Source organism: Gallinula chloropus (assembly GCF_964237585.1).
Source record: "Gallinula chloropus genome assembly, chromosome: 23".
NCBI classification, from domain to species: domain Eukaryota; kingdom Metazoa; phylum Chordata; class Aves; order Gruiformes; family Rallidae; genus Gallinula; species Gallinula chloropus.
In genome coordinates, this window is record NC_140108.1 from 7477828 (window position 1) to 7501988 (window position 24161).

General features: G+C 58.1%; 1 protein-coding gene across 1 annotated transcript in view; it reads left to right on the forward strand.

Moving 5' to 3' along the window:
- The window catches only part of AGRN (agrin), a gene marked incomplete at both ends in the record, with an annotated part of 115470 nt that overhangs the window by 52638 nt on the left and 38671 nt on the right, over nucleotides 1-24161 (forward strand). Inside the window, 4 exons of the mRNA XM_084274452.1 lie at nucleotides 3462-3509; nucleotides 20206-20421; nucleotides 21426-21650; nucleotides 23815-24039. Coding sequence (XP_084130578.1) covers nucleotides 3462-3509; nucleotides 20206-20421; nucleotides 21426-21650; nucleotides 23815-24039 — 714 coding nt within the window. The remainder of the gene's footprint in view (nucleotides 1-3461; nucleotides 3510-20205; nucleotides 20422-21425; nucleotides 21651-23814; nucleotides 24040-24161) is intronic.

Below are 24161 nucleotides of genomic sequence, written 5' to 3' on the forward strand. Positions count from 1 at the left end.
CCTTCCCGGTGCTGTCCCGGTGCCGCCCCCCGCCCTCCCAGCGCACCGGGCCCGGGGGAGCGGCGGCAGCGCGACCCCGCCGCCTCCCGCCCTTTGTCTGCACCGCGCCGCCCCGTCCGCCTTCGCCTCCCCTTTGTTGGGCGCCGGAGCCGCTCGGGAGGGGCTCGCCCCCTCCCCACCCCGCTTGCCCGGGGGTCGAGCCGAGGGGGCGGGCGCGGAGCCGCTGCCGGTAGAGGCGGGGAGGGGGGGGCCGGGGAGCGGGCGGGGAAACTCGAGGGCGTGGGGCGGGCGCTCCGGCGGCCGCTCGGGCTTCTCCCCTCGGTGCTCTGTTGTCTGATGCTGCGCGGCCCTTTCCCCACGCGTGGGGCCGACCTCGGGCGCTGCCATTAGGTCTCCGAGCTCTGCGCGCCCACCCACCCGCCCATCCATCCACCCACCCACCCACCCAGGGCTGCCGCCGCCCCCGTCGCTCTCGCCCGCACCCGTGCCGCCTCTCCATGCCGGGCTCCGCCGGGAGCTGGAACCTCTCCGGGAAGGACTGGCATGTCCCAGCGGCGTGAGGGAGGGAGCTGGCCTGTCCCGGCGGTGCCGGTGCCCGTGCTGGGCAGCGTTGCTCTGCGCTGGCGAGGCGGGCAGCCCACCGCGGGGGAGAAGCCGGGCTGTGACCGCTCCTTCATGCTCACCGGAGGGCAGGGAGGCTACCGGAGAGCTGGAGCCCGGCAGCGGCTGCGGGGGAGCGCTGTGCACCGGCTGCCCTGGAGGAAACCGGAGCCGAGCGGGGATGGACGTGCTGCAGCTCTGAAAGGAGCCTCAGGACCCTCAGCGTGGAAGGGGAAGCGCCTGCTCCCGCCCAGGGCGGGGGCCAACTGAGCGGCGTCTGGCTTGCCGGGACCCGAGGCGGTGAGCGTGGGAGTGCCGGCTCCGGAGCATCCACACGCCGGGGAGACGCCTGGATGGATAGCAGAGCAGGCTCGGCGTTCCTGGAGGGAGGCTGCTGCGGGGCCCGAGCGGAGAGCTGAGAGGCAGCCGCACGCTGCTGGGGCAGCAAGACCTCTCCTCCCCACCCTGCTGAGAGGATACGGATGTTGCCGGGGCTGCGAGCCTGAGAGGTCCCATGCCAGCACCCCTTGCACCTTCCCTGTCCCAGCCCCGCTCTGAGGAGCAGCCGCGTGGTGCTGCCGGCGCTGTTCGGGCTCCGGGAGCAGCTTGTTCCCATCCCACTGGGCTTGGCTGGGGAACTTGAGAGCTTTCAGCGCTTCTGCCAGGGGTGGGTTAGTTTGCTTTGTGCTGGCAGGTGTGGATTGACGCCTCCCGGGCTGGAAGAGGGATTGTGGATTGTGGGTGTTCCTCTGGAGCGGGCTCGGACCTGACTGCTACCTGAGCTGTGCCTCTGAGATGGCAGATGTGGGGACAGACGCTGGGTGCTGAAGGTGCCCCCGGCCCTCCCTGCCCTCCTGGAGCGGAGGATGGGAACCTGTGGAGAAACTTAGGTCTTGCAGCTGCTGAAGACGACCGGGGAGGGGGAAGAAGGGTCTATGTGAGCCTCGTGGCTGCTCTGCCTTGGATGGGTGGGCAGCGGGCTGAGCTCTGGCCCGCAGCATGACGGCTTGTCAGTACCCCATGGCGCCGGGGGCCTTGGAGCGGGACCGGATGTACCAGCACAAGGTCTCCTTGGTGGTGAGGTATTTCATGATCCCGTGCAACATCTGCCTCATCCTCCTGGCCACCTCGACGCTGGGATTTGCCGTGCTGCTCTTCCTCAACAACTGTAGGTGTCCCCGGGCGCGTGGGAGGGGAGAGGGAGGGAGAGGCAGGGGTTAGGTGAGCCCGGGGCTCATGCAGCTCTCCCCGTGCTGCCAGGCTTTGCTCTGTGCCCAGGGGCTTGTTGCTCACCTGCTGCTGGCCGGGGAGCAGCCAGGGAGGTGGCAGCCTGTTCTGCAGCTCTGCCCTGCGTTTCCCTGAGGTGATGTTGGCTTGGAACCTCAGAGCAGAGCTGGGATGGTGGGTGTGTGTGGGCCAGCCCTGGCTGCATCAGCATCCTCTGTGTCCCATGTCCAGTTCCTCCTCCCCAAAACACTGTGTCTTCTGACCTACTGCCTGAAGTCTGCGTATAGGTGATGCTGTGGGGGGGGGTGCAGTCAGTGCGTGTGTGAGGCAGGTGGTCTCAGCAGAGCTGTGTGGGAGGTGAGGGGGGAAAAGGTGGGCTCCTGCCAAGTCCTGCCCTGGCCAAGGGGCTTCTGCTGCACCCTTGTTACAGGCAAAGTGCTGAATGAACCCTTGGGGTGCCATCGCTGTGTGCAATGGGTGGGAGATGTGTCTCCTAGGTTGCTCTGGGGTCCCTGCTCTCTGCCTGTTCTTGCTCTGAAGTATCAGCAGAGGGTTGGGGCAAGGAGTTTTCACTGTGGTTAGGCTGTTGATCTAATCCCAGACGTGGCTGAGCAGATTGCACCCTTGGGTGTGGGTGCATCCACTGCTCTGGACACTGTGCTCCATGGTAGAGGTGTTCACCCTCCCAACACCAGGCTGTCTCTAGGCACAGCCTGTGGAGGAGGGAATCCATCATGCAGCGGTGCCTTTGACCTCCTTGATGTTGGAAGCACAAAACACCCGCTGTGAGGGAAACCTTTAGATGGCAGGCAAACCCTCCAGTCTGGCTGTGGGATGCGCTGCTGTGTGTGTGGTTAGGAAAAACCCCAACTGTGTCAGCATGTAAACCACACAAATGCATTGAAAGAGCAGTGGTGGGGCCCAGGTGATGGTGGCCCAGGTATGGAGTGGTGGGACTGTGTGCCCTGTGCCACAGCATGGCTTTGCTGCCCTGGGCACGGCGCTTAATAGAGAGCAGAGCCCAGTTTGATACAGGGGCTTTGAGGTGTTTCTTGCTCAGGATGGGTGGAGGGTCTGTGGAGCCTGAGGGGAACTTTTCTTGTGCCACCCAAAGGTGGAGGGCTGGCTGGTGGCTGCCTTGCTCTGTGACCTGGGGTCATGTCCATGAGAGCTGCCCTAGGCTGTCCCTTTCTCCAAACTTTGCTGGGAGGCTGGAGTGTTCCCCACTGCTGCCCTGCTCAACCCCAATGATCCTGGTGAGTCAGTGCCCAGGTGGTTGTGTGTGTGAGCAGCGATACCCGGCGTGATTTGCATCGCAGCCCTGGTGAAGTAGACCTCAGATGGCCTGGGGCTTGCCTCAGCCTGCCAGGCAGAAGAGGGCTGCTGCCAGATCCCAAGCCAGAGATGCTCCATCGATACAAGTGGGAGAGCCTGGGCTCCTGGCTCCCGTTCCTCCCTTCTTGCTGCAGGACCTCCCAGGTGTCTCCTGGGAGATGGTGCCTGCTTGTGCTTACGGAATGAAACGCTGGCCCGAAAGCTGCTGGGGAGCTGTGGACAGAAGTCTGGGGCGGGGGAGGAGGGAAGAGTGTGCCAAAAGGAGCTGCTCATGGCCCTGTGTTTCTGTTTCTTTGCAGACAAGCCCAATAGTTACTTCACTCAGACGCCGACACCGCCGCGAGATGGTAAGTACACTGCTGCTGGGCTCGGGTCCTGTGCTCTGGGTGTGCTGGAGAGCAGGTTCCTTGAGCCTCTCACGCTTCCCACAGCAGTGGAGCAGTGTCTCCTGACCTAGTGATCCATTTCACAGCTGACCCTGTGTCTGGAGCAGGACTGCATCACCCCCATGGTCCTGGGGATGCAGGAGCACGGCCCTCCGGGGCGAGGAGGGGGGCACAGCAGCCCTTCCTCTGCAGAGGGGCTGCCCCAACAGCCTTGGTGGAGGACTGGAAAGAGAGAGAGAGCATCTTCAGTGTGCTCCAGTAGTTTGCAGAGCTTTACTGGTTCATCTGCTGAGGCTGTGGAAGGGAAGGGACTGGAGAAAGGGACCTTATCCAGTGCTGAGTCCAGCGGCTGTCCTGTGTTTGTCCCTTGAGTGTCTTCCTGGATTTTGGCAAGAGGAAGGGGAGAAGGAGAAGGGGGTGCAGAAAGGCTTGGTGCTCCTCAAGCATGGTGGGGAAGGCAAATGGCCTGTGTGCCCATGGTCTGTGGCAGAGTCACGGCTGAGGGAAGGACCAGGAGAAGGTGACAAGCTGTTAGCATGAGGGAGCAGCCAGGAGCACTGTTATGTCTCTGGATTTTTGCTGGTGTGGTGTGGGAGGAGCGGTCCAGGGCAGCACCCTGGGAGTCCTGGCAGTCACCCAGGGAGGTGACTGGTTTCAGCTCGTGGGTCTGAAGCTCAAGGCTGCATCTCTCCTGGGCACCAGACATCCTCCCCACACCCTGCCCTTGGGAGCAGGCGCAGGCCAAGCAGAGAGAGATGCCTGTTCAGGGGTGTGATGTGGGCACGATGTTCTCCTTGGGGCTCTGAGCTGCCTTACTCTGGGTCTTGCTGGGAAAGGGCTGGAGTGTGAGTTGTGCTGGGTCCTGGCAGCAGGAGGTTAAATGGGCAGAGCACAGGAACCTCTCCAGCATGAGTATGTGGGATATGGGCTGAGCAGCCCGGGGAGAGGTGATTTTTGAGGCTAGCAGAGGTTGCTGAGATGCTGTTGGCTGTTCATTAAGTTACTGCTGCTGCTGTGCAGCCAAAGTTGAATCATCCCAGCTCATCCAGTCCTTGGATCCGTCAGCTACTGACACTGTGTAAATGCTACCAAAAAATCTGTTGGGCTTGTGCTCCAGCTGGCAAAAGGTTTCAGCTTTATCAGCATCAGGAGCAAAATGGAAGCTGATGTTCAGCTGGGCATCGGGTATTTTCACTGCTCTGGCTGGAAAGGGCACGAAAATCCTGGGGGACTGTGACACAGCCCTCCATCCTCTCCTGTCCTTGCTTGGGTCCAACAGGTTTCTGCTTCTGGGCTCTCCAGCAGTTCCCTCCCCACCATCATGTTTTCTCCTTGCCTGTGATGGGGCAGCACGGTGCTTTCCTCATCCCCTTCCCTGGCCCTTCCCTGGCAGTGCAGGTGGGGCAGCACCCCTGTTTCCTATGGTCCTGTGGATTTGTGTTTCCCCTCGACCTGTGGCCCTCACCTGTGGATCACCTGTGGACACCAGTGTGCAATGAGCTGCGTTCTCACCTGCCTTTTACTCCAGGCTTACTAACACTCTGTTTTCCCAGACCTGTAGGAACTTTGGGTTCTGAGGCCAGGCTGTTCCCAGGCAGTGGCTTTAAACGCTGTCAGATGCAGGCAGGCAAGCACAGGCTCAGATAATGTCATCACAGGAGCTTTGTTTTCCCTGCAAACCAGGCTTAAAACCTCCCTGCTCTCTGCTGGCAGGCTGCTCAGCCACCTTCCCCATCCTCCGTCGCTTCACGTGCGCAGATAAGGACCCAGCAGAAACCAGCAGCCAATTAATAACACGTTTGCATCCTTCTTTCTTTCTTGCCTTCCCTGGTGGGGGTGGGGAAGGAGGCGGGGGAGAAACGGATGCGAGATGAAATGTGATTAATCTATAATTGGACCAGAGAAGACATCCAAAGCAAAAATAAAAACCAACGTAGGTGTAGCTCCTAGCTCAGGGCTCCAAAATATTAGCAGCCCAGCCCAGCCAGATGACATACTCCAAAAGATCTCTCTCTCTGGTCCCCACAGGAGATGGAAAACTACCACCCTTGGTGGGTTGCCAAATGAGGCACCTCCTTTTGCAAGTCTAATATGGTGTAAATGCCTTGTGGCATCTTGGGGAAGTGTTTGGGTGCAGAGGGGAGCATGGGGAAGGGGGGTTTGGACCTGATGATCTCTAAAGGTCCCTTTCAACCCCTGTGGTTTTGTGATGTTTTTCCCCATGGGTGATGGGGCTGGTCCCTGCTCTGCAGTGTCCATTGCCTGGGCTGGCTTGGGGATGTGGCTCTGGTCCTGTGTGCAGTCCTGGCAGGGATGGAGGAGGGGTGGGGTGGTGGTGATGCTTCTGCTTGTAAACTGCTGGGATTCGGCTGAGGTTTGGTGGGTGAGGGCTGTGGCTCTCCTATCCTAGGCTTGCTTTGGTGGGATGGGGGGTTGTGTTGGTGGGAGCTGTGCCCAGCTGTCTGGGCTGGGCTGGCTGCGGGGGATTGGCAAACCCATCTCCCTTCCCCCAACCAGCCACATCAGAGAGGGACAGGCAGGGGAGGGTCTCTGCCTCACTGCACCATGGTCCTTTCCCTGAGTGGTACTGGGTGGCATCACGAAGGAGCTGGGTGAGGGTTCGGGGGGTCTCAGCAGGCAGTGTCCCCTCTGGGGCAGGGGCTGTGTCCCAGCACTGCAGTGTGATGGTGCCAGTGCTGAGCACATCAGGGTCCATCCATCGCTGCTTTTCCAGCTGGGATCCTTGAGGATTGTTGCCTCTTTATCTTCTGGGGCCTGATCCTTCATTCCTACAGAGCTGCACAGCCGTGGCAAGCAGTGGGCTGCCACCAGTTGGCAACCAACAGCGCTCTGCCCACTGCTACCAGCTGAGCAGTGGGTTTTCTAGCTGGAAACCCTGCTGCTCAGAGGTTTGCTGTCATCCTTTCCCCTTCCAAACAGCGATGTGAAGCTAGTAGGCAATCACTGCCTGTCCCTGCAATGTCCTACCTTGGGTTTTGCCTGAAGGAAGTGGCTTCCCCTGCCTCGGGCATCTTGTCTGCAAAGACCTGTCCTGCATACACAAAAGGTGCTGCAGCCACCACCGTATTCCCAGGTGCTTGGGCATCGCTGGAGGGGAAAGGCTTTGCCAGCCAGGCGGGAGGGGTCTCTAATTAGCACCGGTTTCTCTCTTCCATTTCTTCCAATAGCAATTTCTACCCTAGAAAACTCTTCAGACATGCATTGATTTATAGAGTGGTCTCTGCTTCACCTCGAAACAAGACCATTAATGCTCTTAACTCACCGCTTTCTCCCAAATCTCCCATGCTGCTGCCATTCCTGCAGCCAGGGAGGGGATTGTTAAGCTCTGTGGAGTCTCACAGCCTGGCTGACTTCATGCAGGGCTCCAGGAAGGCTGTTTGTTGCCTTTTCCACAGCTGAGGGACTGGCCTGTGGCATTCAAGCTGTCTAGTTCTTCCCCTTTCTCATCAGCAGCAAGCAGGGGCTGAGGGGTGTCAGCAGGGGCGGGGGGAGCTGGAGAAAGGGGGTGGATGTTGGCTCAGCTACGGCCCCCCAGGGCGAGAGCGCTCTGGAGTTGGTGGGGGGGTTGGCAGGTGCGGTGCGGGGGGCAAGCAGGGTGGGCTGAGCCCTTCCTGCATCCCCTGGGGTGAAAGAAATGGTGGGGGAGGATTTGAAGGGTCCCCTCCCTCCCCTCTCCTTGTTCATGCAACATCTGTGCTGAGAGGTTTGATTTCTCTGCTTGCAGCATCCCTCGGCGGAGCCGTGTGCGGGGGGCGAGGTCGGTGGTGGTGTTTGCTCTGTGAAGGGCTGGGAGAACGATAAACTCTCTCAGAGACCTAAAGCCAGGCTGGAGGGAGTTAGATCAGCAGCATGAGGTGCTGGGCTCTCAGGGTCAGGTCCCTGCTGTCCCTTTTCCTGCCACCTTCCTTCCCCCAGGTGCTCGGTAGCAGAAAACCCTCTGGTTTTTCTGGTGCCCCAGTGTCCCCAGCAATGAGAGCTGGAGCGTGGGTGAACTTTTGCTGCCCTGCAAAGGGGACCATCCTGCTAGGGACAGCCACATGGTGCTTCATGACTTCTCTGCTCTCTTCCAGCTGAGGAAGGGGCTGCCTGGGTGTGGGGAGAGGCTTTACCTGCCTGCTCAGGGCTGCGGTGCTCTTTGGCACAGGGTTCTGACTGTGCTGGAGCAGTGGCTACATATTGGAGGTGCTGGTCTTGCTCCTCCTGTTTGGTACTTCATATGGAAAAGACTTTGACTTCCTTTGACTTAATTGGTTTTTAATTAACATGGTGTAATTCTGATGAACAGCTGCTTCTGGCTGCTGACCTGTTGGCGCTGATGTAGTGAGGGGGAAAATAATTGCCTTGGGTATGTGAGGTGCTGACCTCCCCTTGCCTGCTCTGCCTAAAGACAAACCTTGGAGGTGTTGGATGGAGAAGCCTGGGTCTGGCCCATGCCTGGGAGACGTGTGCGCTGTCTGTACCTTCCTCCTGCTGCCGAATTCACACTGAGCCCATCCTTCTCCAGTCCCTGTCGGAGAGCATCCTTGGGTTCCTCCAAGGAGCCGGGCGGATCTCTGACAGCTCTGCGCCTGCTCAGGGGAGCAGGGGAGGGGACACTTGACTGCCCTGGGAAGGGAGCCATGAAAATAGAACTTAAAATAAACCGCAGGCTCGTCAGCTTTGTTCCCTTTGTGCATGGCAGTACTGGAACTCCCTGCTGGCTTTGGCTGCTGCTCCCAGCCTGCTTCTCTTTTGACATGAGCCAATGTGAGACTGGGATGCTGCAGAATGAATTCGCAGCGCAGGCTTCGTGGCAGGGCTCATCTCAGTAGAACGGGAAGGTGCTGTAGACTTGTCTTCTGTTTTTCCTCCTTCTCCTCTGATCATGGATGCATTTTGCAGCCCCTGGTCTTTCCTGACCGCTCCCTCTTCCTGCTTTCCCTTTCTCCCCCGTGCTTTTCCCAGCCCTGACCCTCTCCCACATGGACATCTGAAACGTCAGGAGCTGCCGTGCAGGAGAGGGAAAGCGACCCATTCTGCTGGTAATCCCTCCATCCCACTGCAGCCTGGGGCTGTGCTGTCCCCCCCATGTGAGCTCCCACCCAGCGAACACGGGTGGACAGTGAGGTTGGTGGTAAGAGATGCTCTGCCACGTGATTGTGCCATCAGCCCCATCACGCTGAGGGATGGATGGCTCCTTCGGGTGGGGGAGAGGTTTGCACCCCCTGCCCAAACAAGGGGTTTGCCTCTCCCAGGGAGGGCAGAGCCCACCCAGCTGCTGGCTCTAGCAGTGTGGGCGCAGGCAGTGTGTCTGCACCTCCAGCTGCGGCAGCCGGTGGGGGACAGCGCCCGAGGAGGGACGGGGAGTTGCTGGAGCGTGGCGGGAGGTCTTGTCACACGTCACGGAGCGGAGGAAGAAATCGCTCTGGCTGCGCAAGGTGAAATTTCTGTCCCAGGCGTCTCAGCAGCTGCTCACTTTTAATTGCACAGCGCTGCTCCCTCCCCAAGCCTTCGGCGCGGCACAGGCTGAGGCGCTGACACCCGGCACTGCCTGTACCATGCTTACACCCGCTGCCTCCACTCTGGGGGTGACCCAGGGCGCTCTCCTGTTTGTCCTGGGGTCAGTTCGTGGCTCTGAGGTGAAGCTGGCTGTCCCCACGTGGCCTGGGGGTATCTTGCGGTTACGTCTTGGGCTCCACCTCTGCTCTGCCCTGCTCAGGCTCCATCTGGAGTGTTGTGTCCAGTTCTGGGCTCCCTGGGATAAAAAAGACAGGGATCTCCTGGAGAGAGTCCAGAGGAGGCTACCAAGATGAGTAAGGGCCTGGAGCATCTCCGCTGTGGGGAAAGGCTGAGTGAGCTGGGGCTGTTCAGCCTGGAGAAAAGAGACTGAGAGGGGATCTGATCAATGGGTATCAGTAGCTGAAGGGTGGGACACAGGGGGACATGGGCAGCCTCTTCCCAGTGTCTGTGGGGACAGGACAAGGGGTGATGGGCTCAAGTTGGAGCACAGGGAGTTCCCCACCAATCTGGGAAGAACTTCTTCCCAGTGAGGGTGAGGGAGCCCTGGGACAGGCTGCCCAGGGGGTGTGGAGTCTCCTTCTCTGGAGAGATCCCAGCCCCGTCTGGACACAGACCCGTGTGCCCTGTCCTAGGGACCCTGCTTTGGCAGGGGGTTGGACCCCATGGGCTCTGGAGGTCCCTTCCAACCCCTACAACTCTGTGATTTTTCTTGCTCATATTCACACCCTGTGGCAGTGAGGCAACAGGTCGGGAGCCCAGGACAGGGTTCTGCTTTGTGGAGCTTCACCTTCATGCACTCTCCCCACAGCCCAGCCCTGCTTTCTCACCCGCTGCCGCAGTGGGAGCAGCAGCTTCTCTGCCTGGGGTTTGCCCCCTGAGCGCTGCAGCCCAGCCAGCTCAGGCTGCTTCGGGGTTGCTCTGGAGAGAGGGAGAGATGCTAAACATAGCTCTTCAAAAGCTGAGCGGTAGATAAGGTAGCAGCAGTTATTAGACGCCACTTTTGATCTCTTGAGAGCATTTTCTTCTCCATTTACAGTGAGGTTTGAGCTTTCTCTTGGAGATCAATTTATGCACTTTCATGTTACGTGGCTTAAGTGTTAGAAGAGGGAGTAGGTGGGAGAACTGCTAAGGTATTCCTGGTTTTCCCTGCATCAGGTCCTCGCTAAGGTTGCAGGTTGCCAAACCAGCCACACTCTCCCCACACCTCCACCTCCTGCCTTCCCAAGACACGCCCCCCTTCCTGGTGTTGTGACAAAGGAACAGCATTTCTCTTGCTGTACCTCTTTTTGCCCTTGGCTGTGTTATGCTGAACTCGGTGTGTGGCACCTTCCAGAGGGAGCTGCTCCCAAATTCACCCACTGCAAGGGCTGCCTGGCGCCGTGCTGCCACTGAGGCTTCCTTGCCAAGCTGATATTGGGGTTGTTTTTTGTAGGAACATGTCCTGAGGTCACGGTGACACAAGGAGCTGTGCTGCTTTGGTGGCAGGAAAGTGTTTGCAGGAACGGGAGTGGCTGTAGTTTTGTGGCTGCACATCCTCTGGGGATGCTAATGGTGCTTGGCTGAGACAGGCATCCCCAGCACCTTCTGCCAGAAGCAGGGAGCCCGCTCCTCCTGCGGGGCTGGGCAGCATGGGAGCGAGCCCATCCTGCATATGGGGGTGCTTTGCCTTCTGGGGTCACTGAGGCCAAACGCCAGGGCTCTTGGCATGGAGCTGCTGCTGAAGCTGGTGAGCTGGGCTGTCCTCTGCCCCGCAGCTCCGTGCGTGGTTGCTGTGCCATAGGGATGCAGTCGCTGCATTTCATACCTGATACGACGTGCAGAGGGAGAGTGAAGGACAACAGGAGGTGTGGAGCTGGCTGAGACCCCCAAGGTTTGAGCAAGAACAGACCTCGAGTAGTGCCTGGCAGCCTGGGGCTGGGCGAAGGTGGGCAGAGGGCTGGTGCTGGCTCTGTCAGCCGTGCAGCTGGGTGCTGCTCCGGACCTGCCGCAGCTTGGGGATGAGCCATCTTTCCCTCCAGGCATCCAGAGACCGCTGCAGCCTCCTTGCCTTGCTGAGCTCTAATCTCCCTGATTTGTAAACACCCTGTTCTGCAGAGCGTGGCCTCCGCAGGCAGGTGGGAGCAGGTTCAAACAATCCCAGCAGCATTTTTTTCCTCTCTCCTTTTGCCTCTTTGCCTCCCTCCCTCGTGTGGGCTGTGTGCAGCATCCCACCCCATCAGCTCTGTTTGAGCTGAGCTCTGGGGGTTTGGCTGCAGCGTGGCTCTTCAGGGCAGGTTCCTGCTCAGCTGCTTGCTCTGTGGGGAGGGAAGGGGTGTCGAGGTGTGCTGGGTGGGCAGCCTGCTGCTGAGGCTGCCTTCTGGCTCGCACCCCTCGCGGAGCGTGTTTCCAGACCCCTTCGCTCTCTGATGGAGGCTGGTGGATTCTTCCAGTGATTAGGAGCCGTGACAGCCGGCTCAGAGCTGCTCTCGCAGGGGACTTGTGACAGATTAATGAGAGAGTCTTTTAAGATGATGTTTGATTTGCAAGAGTGACTTTGATGTTTCAGACCCAAGAACACGACGCTCTCCACTCCTCCCTGCTCCGCCCTGCCCTGCCCCAGCGCCACCTTCGCCTTGCTCACCACCATCTCTCTGCCTCCAGCACAGGGTTTGCTTTTTGATCTAAAACCTGATCAGCTTTTTTCCTTGCTGCCTGTTCCTTCTGACCCCAAATGACAGGCTGTGTAGTCAGCTCTCCTCCTGCTCCACCCCGTGCTCCCGCATCACCGGTGTCACCTTCTGAGGGGCCAGGTTGCCCTTTCCCAGCTGGGGATGGGCTGCAGTGCTCAGCTCTGCTCAGATTAGATCCCAGTTGTGATGGCTTTTAGAAGTGGAAAGAGTTATTTTTAGGCAGCTGGACTCTAAAAGGTTGTGGCTGGCGATGACCCCCTTTCTGGACGTCCCCTCGCTGTCTCCTCTTGTGACACAGGAGCACAGAGTGTGTTTGGGGGGTGCTGAACTGCCACACTGTGGTTTCAGGAGGAGATACCTGGTTTCCCAGGAATCTCTGTGACATGTAGAGCTGTGCAAGCAAGGTCCTCCGAGAGCGGAGAGCAGCGCAGAGGCTCCCAAGCTGGGTGGTGGATGCCTGCTGTTCCCTCAGCCCCTGAAGGACCTTCCATCCTTAGAATGTCATCTTGAAAGCGTCAGTTGGTGTGGGGACTTGCTATGGACAGGTTCTTGTGACCTTGGGGACCACAGGTTTGCAGTCACAGTGTAGCTCAGCTCTGTGGCTCCACTGGTGAGATACAGATGGGCACGATCCTGATGAGCGAGGAGGGGTGCTGCCTTCCCGGTCCCCTTTGGTACCCGTGGGGCTGTATGCAGGGGTGCTGGCAGGGCCTTCAGCCCATGTTTGGCCCTGCTCAAGTGCATCTTTCCACACCAGGGGCGTTGCACCGGGTCAGTGTCCTGCGTTGTGGGCAGAGACAGGGCACAGAGTGGGTGAAGATGGGCAAAACTGGGGCTCGGGGACTCACTCATGCCGCCCTGGCTGGGCCAGGGTGGGGCCTTTAAGTCAAAGCACTTGAGTTAAGCAGGATGGTGTTACCAACATGCAACCTGTTGGCTCTGCGTTTCTTTCCTGGGATTGCTGGTGCTGATCTTGGCGTGGCTTGGGAGATGCCAAGCAGTGTTGGGCCCCAGGCTGTCGGGTGGATGCCCCAACTTGCACCCGGTGCCTGCTCCATGCCCCCCTGGCCCCCAGCGTGGGCTTTCGAGCAGGGCCGGCGGCTCCTCCTCCCTCAGTGAGCAAGCCCTGGATGATGCAATTAATATTGATGGCGGGGAGGGTGGGCCTGGGGAGAGGAGTGCATGTGCACAGGCAGAGTCTGGGCTGGAGCGCCAGCCGCGCCGGTCTCCGTGGCAACGGGCACGTTGCGCTCATGCAGAATTAATGGCGGCCTTCGCCGCGCTGACACGGCTCCATCCCCGGACCCCGCGTTTCCCTCTGCCCTTCCCTGGCACAAGGGAGCCCCGAGGCAGCTCTGCCCCGAGGCAGCTCTGCCCAGCTCTTTGCCCTGCTGCTTGTGACGGTGCTGGCCTGGCAGGCTGCACTGCCGGGTGGCTGCGGTGGGGCCCTGTCCCTTCTCCAGAGGGCAGGCTGCACCGTGGACCCCCCTGTCCTGGGTTTATCATGCCTCATCCTTTGCTAACGTCACTACTGCGGGTGCTGCCCAGCAATTTCAGCGTCTTCTTGTCCCTAACGTAGATATTTATCCATGGCTGCACGATGTGGGGTGGGGTGAGTGACTCGTGTGGCCCCACTGGTGACCTCCCCATCCTTGGGGACCAAGCGGGGGAATGGCAGTAGGTGGGATGCAGAGGCAGGTGTCAGCTCCGTGCCCATCAGTGCGCAGGGGGAATGAAGGGATGTATTTGAGCATCATGGCTTTCCCCCCCCTCTGCTGCCCAGCCTACAAAGTTCTGGGCTGCTCTCTGCTTTGTACTGCCCAGCCCAGCCCGCTGTAAAGGGGTTTGGCAGGGGAGCACCCTCTGCTTTCCAGAGAGGGGCATTTTTTAGTCGGGTAACATGAGATTGAATGGCAGCCACTGTGCACGTTTGGACATCCTCATTCTTCAATTTCAGGCTCTTAATAAATGAGAACACCCAGTGCCAGTGGTTCAGCAAAGGACCTGCTGGTCCTCGGAGGAGGTGTGGGTAGAGCTAATTTTCCTGGCTGTGCTGTTGGGAAGTGTCCTGTCTGTCTGTCTCTTGCCTATGGCCCTTGCTGCAGGGTGCCTGTGTGTGTTGGGAGGGCAGCAGGGTGGCTCTTAGCCTTTCCTTTCTCCTACCCCTTTCCTGTCACTGGAGACGCTTTGACCCATACAAGCAGGTACATCCCACCCTCCTATCTCCACCCATGAGCTGTAATCAAGTTTCTGGCTGTGCTTTTCTGATTGTTTATCTCTGCCTGTCCAGATCAGGGATGGACACCCCTGGGATCCGGAGTGGGTCCAGGCTGGCAAAGGCAAAGTTTTGCCTTCAGCAGACAGGCTTGGCTGGGGAGGGGGAGCTGCCAGGGATCACCTGCACGTTTTCCCAGCGTCCCCTTCCTCTGTGGGTGTTCAGGACCCTCTTCCTCCTCTTCCTCCCCACTGAGATAAAGGCTTCCCAGGGAGGAACCTGCCAGAACCCCTCTCTGGAGCTGCTGCCGGTGTCCTGCTGCGTGGCTGGGTGCTGCCGAGGAATGGGGCAGCTGGCACGTGCCGCAGAGGGCCTGGCAGGATGTGGTTAAGCCATCGACAAGCTGCTCCAGGGGTGGGCTTTTTTCCCTTTTCTGTACAGTGGAAAAGAGCAATTTTGACATTACATTTGTGATTATTGTTATTAAGCTGGAGAAACATTTTAATGTGAATGCTCGGGGCTTATTAGATAGAGCTCTTCACCTCAAGATCTCAAAGCACTTGATGAAGCCAGCTTGTTATTAATCCCTACTCCTTCTATTGAGCTATTTACCTACTGATACTGGAGACTGGGTGATTGTTGTTATCTGCAGAGTTTTTTTTAAATGGTAGGACCAAGACACTGAACTGGAGTCGAAGCTGGAAGCAGAAGCTGCTCTCCACCCTCCCTGCCTGCAGCTGGCTGCTGTCTCCCTGCTGCCAGTCCTCATTGCTCCAGTCCAGGCTGGGATGGGTTGAGAAGCTGGCCCAGGAGCTCTACCTGGAGCACTTGGTGCCAAGTGGAATGTGGCCAGAACTGGCAGCTGGGAGAGAAGCTGGGAGGGTGCTGGCTCCACGCTGGGGAGGGCAGCGTGCAGCCTGAAGCCTTGGCTGCTGCGGGTTTTTAGCATGCAGGGGACTGAAGAGGGGGCACAGCATTAACCCTGTGTGTGTGTGTTTTTGGAGAGATGGGGCTTCTGAGGCACAGGGCAAGTCCTTTCCCTACCCATGTTGTTGTGGGCTCGGCCCATTTGCCGGCTGCAGCCCGTGAGTGCTCCAGGATGAGCTAGTTCCTGTGTGTGCGCTGTGCAGTGGCTTTGTTTTGCCCAGTGTCTTGAGCCCAGCTCAAGCAGGGCCTTTCCTTCAGCCACAGCTTTCTCTCGAGCTGCCTGCAGCCTCACACCACCTCCTGCATCTCCCTGCAGAGCCTCGGTGGCTCCGCGCCCTTCTTGCGGCAGCTCTGTCCGTCCCCGTTGGCTGCAGTGGAGCCCATCCTATTCTCATCTGTCCTTCTTGCCGTTCTGGGCATCTGCTGGCACTGTTGGATGCGAGGAGGTGGAGCTGGTGCCATCTGCCCTGGCAGCTACTCGCAGAGCACCAGCCACCTGTGCCCGCGCAGCCCGCTCAGGGAAGCGCTGAGCTGAACCTTGGCAGGAGCCTCCTTGGTAATGAAGCATCCTGCTCCCTCCCCAGTGCTAATTAGGGGCTGCCTGAAGAAGTGTCGTGGATAGGGTGGGAGGCTTGGATCCGAACCAGTGTCACCGCACCTGGTGTGATGGGTAGTTGTTCTTTCTGCGAGAGCGGCTTGGTTCTGATGGATGCCTCAGCCCTGGGTCCAGACTGTGGTAGAAAGCAGTCTGCAACCCTCAATCTCACTCTTCTCACCCCGATTTTGACTGCCAGCGAAGACAGGCTCCCTGAGGCTCCTCTCAGCTTGTCATGTCTCTCCTTTCCCCTTTCCTCCTCTGCAGGCATCCCACCCTGGCCTGCTGAGAGGATGGCTGGCAGGCTGGGGAAGGTGTTCCTGGAGGTGGCTCCTGTGGCTTGGCTGTGCAGCCTGGCTGATGACCTTCTGCCTTTTGGCAGGAGCCATCATCTCCTCCTGCCCCAGTGTTTTCTGTTGGTACCTCGCACCGTGAGCCTCTGGGGCCGGGCAAGGTCTGCAGTAGAGGGACACCATACGCAGTGCCACCGAGGTCACTACCCCATCTGCTCGTCTCTGGGGGCAGAGGGCAGCTGGCAGGCAGAGGCCAGCCACAGCTCCAGCTGCTGCAGGAGGAGCTACATGGCTCATTCCCCTTATCTGCTGGGAGAAGGCAGCCTCACGGCCAGTTTGCCAGGCTGCAGCACTGCCCCAGCCTTCCACCGCTCTGGGCTGTTTGGAGCAGAGGCCAGAGCCCCTCACCTTCCCCAGGTGACCAGAGGGCAGGATATCCTCCTTAGAGTTCCTCTGTGCTCGTTACCCTGAACCAGGGAGGAGGGAGAGGAATCACTGCATCACACAGGGTAGATCCTCAGAGCATAGCATCCCTGACCTGAAGCCCAGCATCAGAGCCCAGGCAGGTCTTTCCCTAGCCATGATCTCTTCCCAATACCTTCCTTGCCTTTGCAGGCTCAGCCTGGGGCTTCAGAGGGAGAGAAGTGCTCTGCCTGCCCATGGCATTGTGCCGGCTGGGTTGTGGTGGGAAGCACGTTCCCGTGGATTATTCATAGCACACCTTTGGCTTTGCCTCTCCTCTCTAAGCCAGTGGGCTTTTGGGATTTTTCTTGTTGCTATTTTTGTTGTTGGTGGTGTTGTTATTGTTATTTATTATCCTGTTCCTGCTCCAGTGCTGCTAAGAGACACGGAGAGGCTTGGCTGGTATTCAGCGTGGTTACAATGAGCCCAAGCCCTCCCTTTTGTTCTGTACAGCTTGCTCAAGTGGTGTATAGATACCTCACTTTAGCTGTTTCTCTCCCTCGTCTTCGACGGCTCAGGAGGTTTGGGAAAGGTCAGCTCCTAGCCGTAGCTGGTTTTTTTTCTCCCTGCTCCAGCCAAGTGCTGCTCTCATTGTTTGCCAAAGGCCGTGCTGTGCCTCGGCTCGGCAGCGCTGGGGATGATTTAACCAGAGCTCTGCTTCGCTGTCCATCCGCTCTGCTCTCTGACCCGGCTGCGCAGCCTCGCGATGCGCTTGGCACAGTCTGGAAGTGTGGGCTTGGACAAGTGCTGGGAGATCCCACCTCCCCTCTGCGGCTGGGCAGCGTGAAGGGGCTCCGTCTGCTGCAAGCTCAGCCTGGCTCTGGGTCACCACTGCCTGACAGTGTCCTTGCAGAGCTGGCTTGAAAGCCTCCAGCTGCAGTGTGGCTGTAGGGAAGGCAGGCATTGGGCTTGGCCTTGATGAAACCCTGCCCTGGTATGTGTGTTGGGGGATGTAGGAGGCACAGTGCTTGGAAAACGCCGTGCTCACTGTCCTGGTGATGTGCAGATGTCACTAGAGGGGCAGCAAGGAGGCAGAGCCCTGGTCCCTCTGTATGCCACAGGTCTCCAGTGCTCGTTGCAGTTGGGTGGGCAAGCAGCTGATCTCCTTGCCATCATCTCTGCCTTCCTGTCTACCCCATCCCATCTCAAGCTCGGGGGTGTGAAGGTAAGGCTGGTCCCTTCTGTGCGTCCCAGCCTGATGCCTGGCAGAGCAGGACACAGCCCCACGGCACCTGAAATAGCAGCAGCACTGGGAACACAAAGCTGTCTGCAGCCCCTCATGCCTGGGTGCTTTGGACAGTGTGGTCTTCACCAGCACTTTCAGGAATGAAATTTAGGAGGTCTTTGCGCTTCTGTGCACTTTATCCACTGCCTGGAGTGTACGAGTGTTAGGACAAGAACACTTTGTGCCCCACTTTGTGCTGCCTTCTGCCCGGACTCAGCAGGGTGCTGCTCTGTGCGATGGCTCAGCACAGGGGGGCTTGGTCGGTGCTGAATACCCTGGAACTGGGCTGATAGTCTTGTCTTTTTTACTTCTGATTGCCCAACTTCTGTTCCTTCCACGTGAGTGATGGTTACACTTCTCAAATCCTCCTGGGTAGAATTAGAGAGATAGAAAGAGATGTTGGGGAGGAAGGAAGATCCCTCTGAGTTTCATCCTTTGCTGAGTTTGTTGGGTTGAGTCGCTTTAAGAGGCATAATAAACCTGTTCCATCTCCTGGGGCTGGCAGGGCAATTCAGGCAGTTTGTTTTGCTCTTCTTGGTGTGCTGAGTTTCCACCATCCAGCTGCATCCCAGCACTGGATGAGTGACTTTTCTATATCATCTCCCATGAACAAATAACCTCCTTCACCAGTAGCACCGGCGGTGATTAGAAGTGAAAGAAACTTAAACAACCAATTTGCTCCTCACGATTTGTTTCTAGTTTGGAGCATTTTCTCCCCCTTTCACGCTTTGTCTACTTCTGGACCTGATCCCTGAGGCTCAGTGGAGCCAGTTCCTCCTCTGCAGGCGGGCTGGGATGAACTCTGAGGCACTGTGGTGTGCAAGGTTCTCTCCCAGGGATGGAGCTTTTTGGTGAGGAGTGGGAAGGTGTCTGTCAAACACTCGCATAATATTTGGTTGGAGCAGAATGGGGGTCCAATAGTGGTGCTTTGTGCCCTCTCTTTTGCTCACGTCCCCTTTTGTGTCCCCGGTGGGTTTTTGAAGTACAGTTCTGTGATAATCACAGAATCACAAGGTTGGAAAAGACCTTTAAGATAGAGTCCAACCATCCCTGTCCTGTGCTAAACCAGATCCCTGAGCACCTCATCTACCTGTCTGTGAAACACACCCAGGGATGGTGACTCAGCCCCTCCCTGGGCAGCCTGTGCCACAGCCCCACAACTCTTTCAGGGAAGAGCTTTTCCCTCCCATCTGCTCTGACCCTGCCCTGGGGCAGCTTGAGCCCATTTCCCCTTGTCCCATCTCCTGTCCCCTGGCAGAAGAGACCATCACCCACCTGCCCAGACCCTGCTCCGAGCCAGCTCTGCATCCCACATCTGTGCACACCAACTACCTCCCTGTCCATAGGTCTGGTCTCGAAGACAGCTCCATCTCTGCCTCCCGTGCCAGTTGATGTGCTGTGCAGCCACGCTTCTGCTCCACAGACCTGTGCCTTGGGGCAGGGGGGGACAGGATGAATTCCTGCTTGTCCTGCGTTTCACATTCCTCCCTTGCACACCTCCCCTGCACCCTCTCATCTCAGAGCTCAACAGGCTCATCTGCATTTATCAAAAAAAGGATGGAGAGAGAGAGAAAGAGAGAGGAAAAAGCAGCAGCGGAAAGAGCAGGAGAGACTATCCAGAGCGCTTCATAAAAATGATGAATTACTTTTAGATATTGGGCAGGAGAGAAGGAGAGTTCTTTTTTTATTTGATGGTATTAAGTCTCTTAGCAGTGCATTGTTGCTGTGCATATGAGCTCTGAATCTGGAGGCAGCCAAAGGCAAACGCCCGGGAATTGAAGTGTAAATGAGCCGCTGTCGAGCGTTTTATTTTTCGCCTTTTATGATTTCTCTTTCCCTCATTATGTAGGTCAGTCTCTGTTCCTAATGCCTGCTGCACACGTAGGAGGGCGCAGGGCGCTGAGGTGGGCACCTGGGGGTGCCCGGTGCCCGGGTGTAGTGGCAGTGTGGTGGGTACTGAGGCAGGGACTGCACTGGGTGCACCTCTGTGTCCATATGTGTCCGATGGTGTGTGTTGTGAGTACAGGGCTGTGCCCAAAAGCTCTGGAGTCTCTTGCTCCTGGTGTCTCACCCTAAAACCCTCTGAGTTTGGAGATGCCGGTCCTCTCTCCGTCTAAAGGATTGCGTTTCCTACTGCATTAGCAATTCAGATGCTGAACTGGTCTGTGCTGGCTGCTCTGATTAGTGGATGCGAGAGCGATTCGCGCATCTCCTTTGGAGAGAGACGCGGTGCCCACGTGGCTCGGCTGCTTTGCATAAATGGTGAGGGATGAAGCAGCGCCTGCGTGCAGGGCCATGTGCCCAGTGCTGGGACAGGTGAGGGCGGTTCCTCCTCCATTCCTTGACTTCCCCGTCTCTTGCTGGTTGGCGGAAAACACTTTGTGCTGTGGAGGACTCACAAAGGCAGAGGGGCCCTGGGTAGACCACATGTTTTCTGGAGCTCCAGGGTCCTTCCAGGACAAGCTCCCTTTGGAGGAGGCTTTCTCAGGGCCCAGCTGCCCCATGCCATTCCCTGGCTGCGCTGGGCACATCCGTGTCCAGGCACATGGTTTTGGATTGAGGGGGGCTCTGGCAAGGCTGGCTTGGCAAACCCCTGCACCTCAAACGCACCCTCAGTGTCCCTGCAGAAGGACCTGACATCAATTCCTGGCCACAGACATGCTCACATGATGCCATCCTTGCTGTCAGCCAGGAAAGGACCATGAGCATCCTCCTCCCATGGCTCATGGGTCTCTGTGTCTGTGCCCACAGCGTGTCGAGGGATGCTGTGCGGGTTCGGGGCAGTGTGTGAGAGGAGCTCCACCGACCCTTCCCAGGCCTCCTGCGTCTGCAAGAAGACAGCTTGCCCCGTGGTGGTGGCTCCTGTCTGCGGCTCTGACTATTCCACCTACAGCAACGAGTGTGAGCTGGAGAAGGCCCAGTGCAACCAGCAGAGACGGATCAAAGTCATCAGCAAAGGACCGTGTGGTGAGTGTGAGGGCTCTCTCCTGCTTTCAGGTGACTCTGTGAGGCCAGGGAGACTTACTCTGACCTTGCCATCACTGTCCTGCTAGTGGTGTCCTGTGAGATGGGGACAGGTCTGATGTGAAGATGACCAGCTCTGCCAGGGCTAGAAGTTGGAGTTGGAGGGACTGGGCGTATGCTCAGGATGGGTGAGCTGATGAAAGCCCTTCCCCAGCCTGGCATTCACCAGCTGTGAGCAAGGAGCTGTGTAAATGAGACCCCAGTCTCCTCATCTCAGAGTAAATTAACTTGACCTTTCTCTCACGCAGAGCTCTGGCTCGCAATAAATCTGCGCCCGGCACTCCTGCTGGGGCTCTTGTCAGAGGGGAGAACGTGTCGGGTGATTTATTTAAAATAATAATCATAAGAAAGTGACAAGTAAAGGGGAAGGGGAAGGCAAAAAAAAAAGCTGGCAAATAAATTTTGGCCCTTTCCTGTGGGTGAGGAAATTGCTCCTCGAGCTCTTCCTCTAATTACGGTTTGCAGGAGGTGCCTTAAGGACCCTCGTTTTGCTCATTTTGCTGGAGCAAGAGGCTCTGAGAGCATGTGCAGGGAGGGGGGGCTTGCAGCAGCGAGTCTGAGAGGTTTAGAGAGGTGTGTGGGGGGGTTCTGCCTGAAGGGCCAGGTGGGGAGTGAGCTCCCTCACATATGGTGGGCTTGGGGCTGATCCTACAGCCTCATCATCCTGCCTGCCCCCACGCTGGGTGAGCTCGCTGCTGCAGGACCAGGTCCACGGCGCTGGTTCCAGCATCCTCCAAAGCTGGGGGAAGGACATCTGTTGTCACTGTACGTGTTTCTGGGCACTCAGAGGGGCTGGGACTCTCCAGGTTGATATCGTGTTGCGGTGGGCTTATTTATCCCACGAAAGGAGCGAGCGGGCGAGGGTGGTGTGGGAACACGGGGTGCTGTGCTCACGCCGGGGCCATGCCTCCCTCCATCCTCTCTCTCTCTCTCTCTCTCTCCCTCAGGCTCCAAGGACCCCTGTGCAGAGGTGACCTGCAGCTTTGGCAGCACCTGCGTCCGCTCTGCTGACGGCCAGTCAGCCAAATGTGTCTGCCCATCGTCCTGCAGCGGCGTGCCCGAGAGCACGGTGTGCGGCAGCGACGGCAGGGACTACCGCAGCCAGTGCGACCTCAACAAGCACGCCTGTGACAAGCAGGAGAACGTGTTCAAGAAGTTTGATGGTGCCTGTGGTAAGTTCCCTGCTCCCCCCCATCCCTGGGGTATTGCTTTAAAAACGTTGCCTCCTGCGTTCAGGAGCATCCCGGGTGGGAAAAGGGCAAGGTCTGGGGAGAAAAACTTTCCCCGTGTGCCTGTTGTCACCAGCTCAGACACGTGAGCTGGGCAGAAAGAAGTCAGCCTGTGGGGACAGCTTCTGAGAATTCAGACCAAGCTGGCATTTCCCCTGAGGCGTTTGGCCGTGGGCATCGCTCGCTGCTCGGGACCCACTGACCTAGAGCAGCTGCAACATCTGTGCCACCTCCTTCCCTTCCTGCTGGTTCCCCTGGCTGGCAGTCCCCCATCTGAAGGTTTTGGCAAGCAGCTGGCTCCTTGCTGGCGTCCCCGGGCTCTCAGGCAGGCAGCTCCCTTTAATTAAAGATGCCTGACAGGCACCGATCCCAGAGCACAAACACTCAGTCCTGCCGCTCCGAGGATGCCTTCCTCTTTGGCTAACGATGGCCGTGGATACTTGTAATTAAAAGCAACTGTATTCATTAGGAAAACCATGAGATCAGGCAGGACACGTGCCAGGCCAGCGTTTGTCCCCTGGGGAAGGAGTGTGGGAGTGTGTTTGGGCAGGCTGCAAACCTGGGAGAGCTTTAATTATGCTTCCACTGCTCCGGGCCCAAGTAGGGCGAGATGGGTGCAAGTGGGAGGTGAGAAAGAGGTGATGTCACGCTGGGTGCTCCTGGTTTCTAGGGCAGAGAGGAGGCTTTGAGCCTCGCTGTTCCTTTGAGGTCCTCCTGGTTTTAGCTGGGCATCAGCAGAAACTCAGGCAGTCCGAGTTGAGAAGCAGGGCTTTAAAACCTGAGATGACTTGAAGGGATTTGGACTCTATTGGGTGTGCTGTGAGGCTTAAGGATGTGCTGCCAGGTAGGGGAGGGAGCGGGGATAAGCAGTGCAGGCAGAGCACATCTCAAATATCCTCATCATGCAGCTCCTGCAGTAAATCTGCGCATCTTCCTCATCGCCAGCCCCTCTGATGCTGAGGCCCCAGCTCAGCTATACCACATCCCCACCCCACTGCAGCAGCTTTATTTACCCACAGTCCCACGAGTCAGTATGAGGTAGTTCTTGTGATTTTGTTGGGGTTTGTAGAGGCCTCCAAGGAGGTAACACATCCCTGGCTGTCTGCTGGTGTGACTGTGGGGCAGCAGCCAGCACGGGTAGCTCTTGCCGGAGGGGAAATGGGAGATGGATTGGGTGGGTCCTGTGGGAGCTCCTCCATCTGCTTTGTCTCCGTGATTACTGACTGCTTGTGCTAAAATGGATAAAGCAGAAGCCTTCAGCAGTGACCCTCTCCTAAGCTGGTCTTCTCCAAGGGATGTGGGGGCGGCCAAAAGGGAGGTGTCCTCAATCTACTTGCAAGAGGCTGGAGAACCAGGGGGTGGGGGGGGGGCTGTTTCGTTCCCTCCCCTTGCCAGCCTGGTACTGTGGTCAACGCAGGGATTTCAGATGAGCAGGTTTAAAGGGTGGAAACATTCGATCCTGTTTCTGCGGTTGCAGAGAATGAATCACCACTCTCCAGGTACCCTGCTTGACCAGGAGGAGAAAAACTCGGGGCTAGAGTAAGGGATTAGCGAACAGTGGCACCTGCTTTGCCCCTGTCTTTGGTATGCTAATGTGAGCTCAGCTCATCCCAGAGGGTGATGGGGATAAGCCTGGATTAGAGCAGTGGGGCAAGGCAGTGTGTGGCCCTGGTTGCCTTTGGGGCTTTCCCAGCACTTCAGAAAGACAGGGAAGGAGAGTGGGAGGAGCAGGATGGGAGTACCAAGCATCTTGCAGCGCCCAGCGAAGAGAGGGCTCTGTCCAATGGACAGAGGGGAGTGAAGGCAGCTTGGGATCCACTGGACAGAGGGGTGTGAAGGCAGCTCTGGATGGGGACAAAGGCAGAACTCATCCCCTCCAGTCATTCTGGAAAGGGCACGTGTCCTCTGTGTGTGCAGCTCAGTCCTTACGCAGAGCAGAGCCCTACAGATGTCTGGTTTGAGGGAAGAGATGAGCACACCTTGAGTGTTACTGGGGAGGGTACAGAGGCTTTTTGTGGCCAGCTGGGAGGGAGGATGACCGGCCAGGGTGCACCTCTGTGTGCAGGGCCTGAGCGTGCCTAACTACCGTCTCCGTCTCGGTGCGCAGACCCTTGTAAAGCCGTCCTCAACGACATGAACCGCGTGTGCCGCGTGAACCCCCGCACGCGGAAGGTGGACCTGCTCTCCCGCCCCGAGACCTGCGCCCCGAAGCAGGAGCCCGTGTGCGGCGACGACGGGGTGACGTACGACAACGAGTGCGTGATGGGGCGCTCGGGGGCCATCCGAGGACTGGAGATCCAGAAGGTGCGTTCAGGGCAGTGCCAGCATCAGGGTAAGTACCTCTTTGCTTCCTGGGGAACGGGAGCGTTCGGGTTCCTGGCCTTTCCCACCGCTCCATGCCATGTTTTTGGCCACGTCCCCCTGTCCCCCTCGGTGGGCATGAGCGGTTCTCTC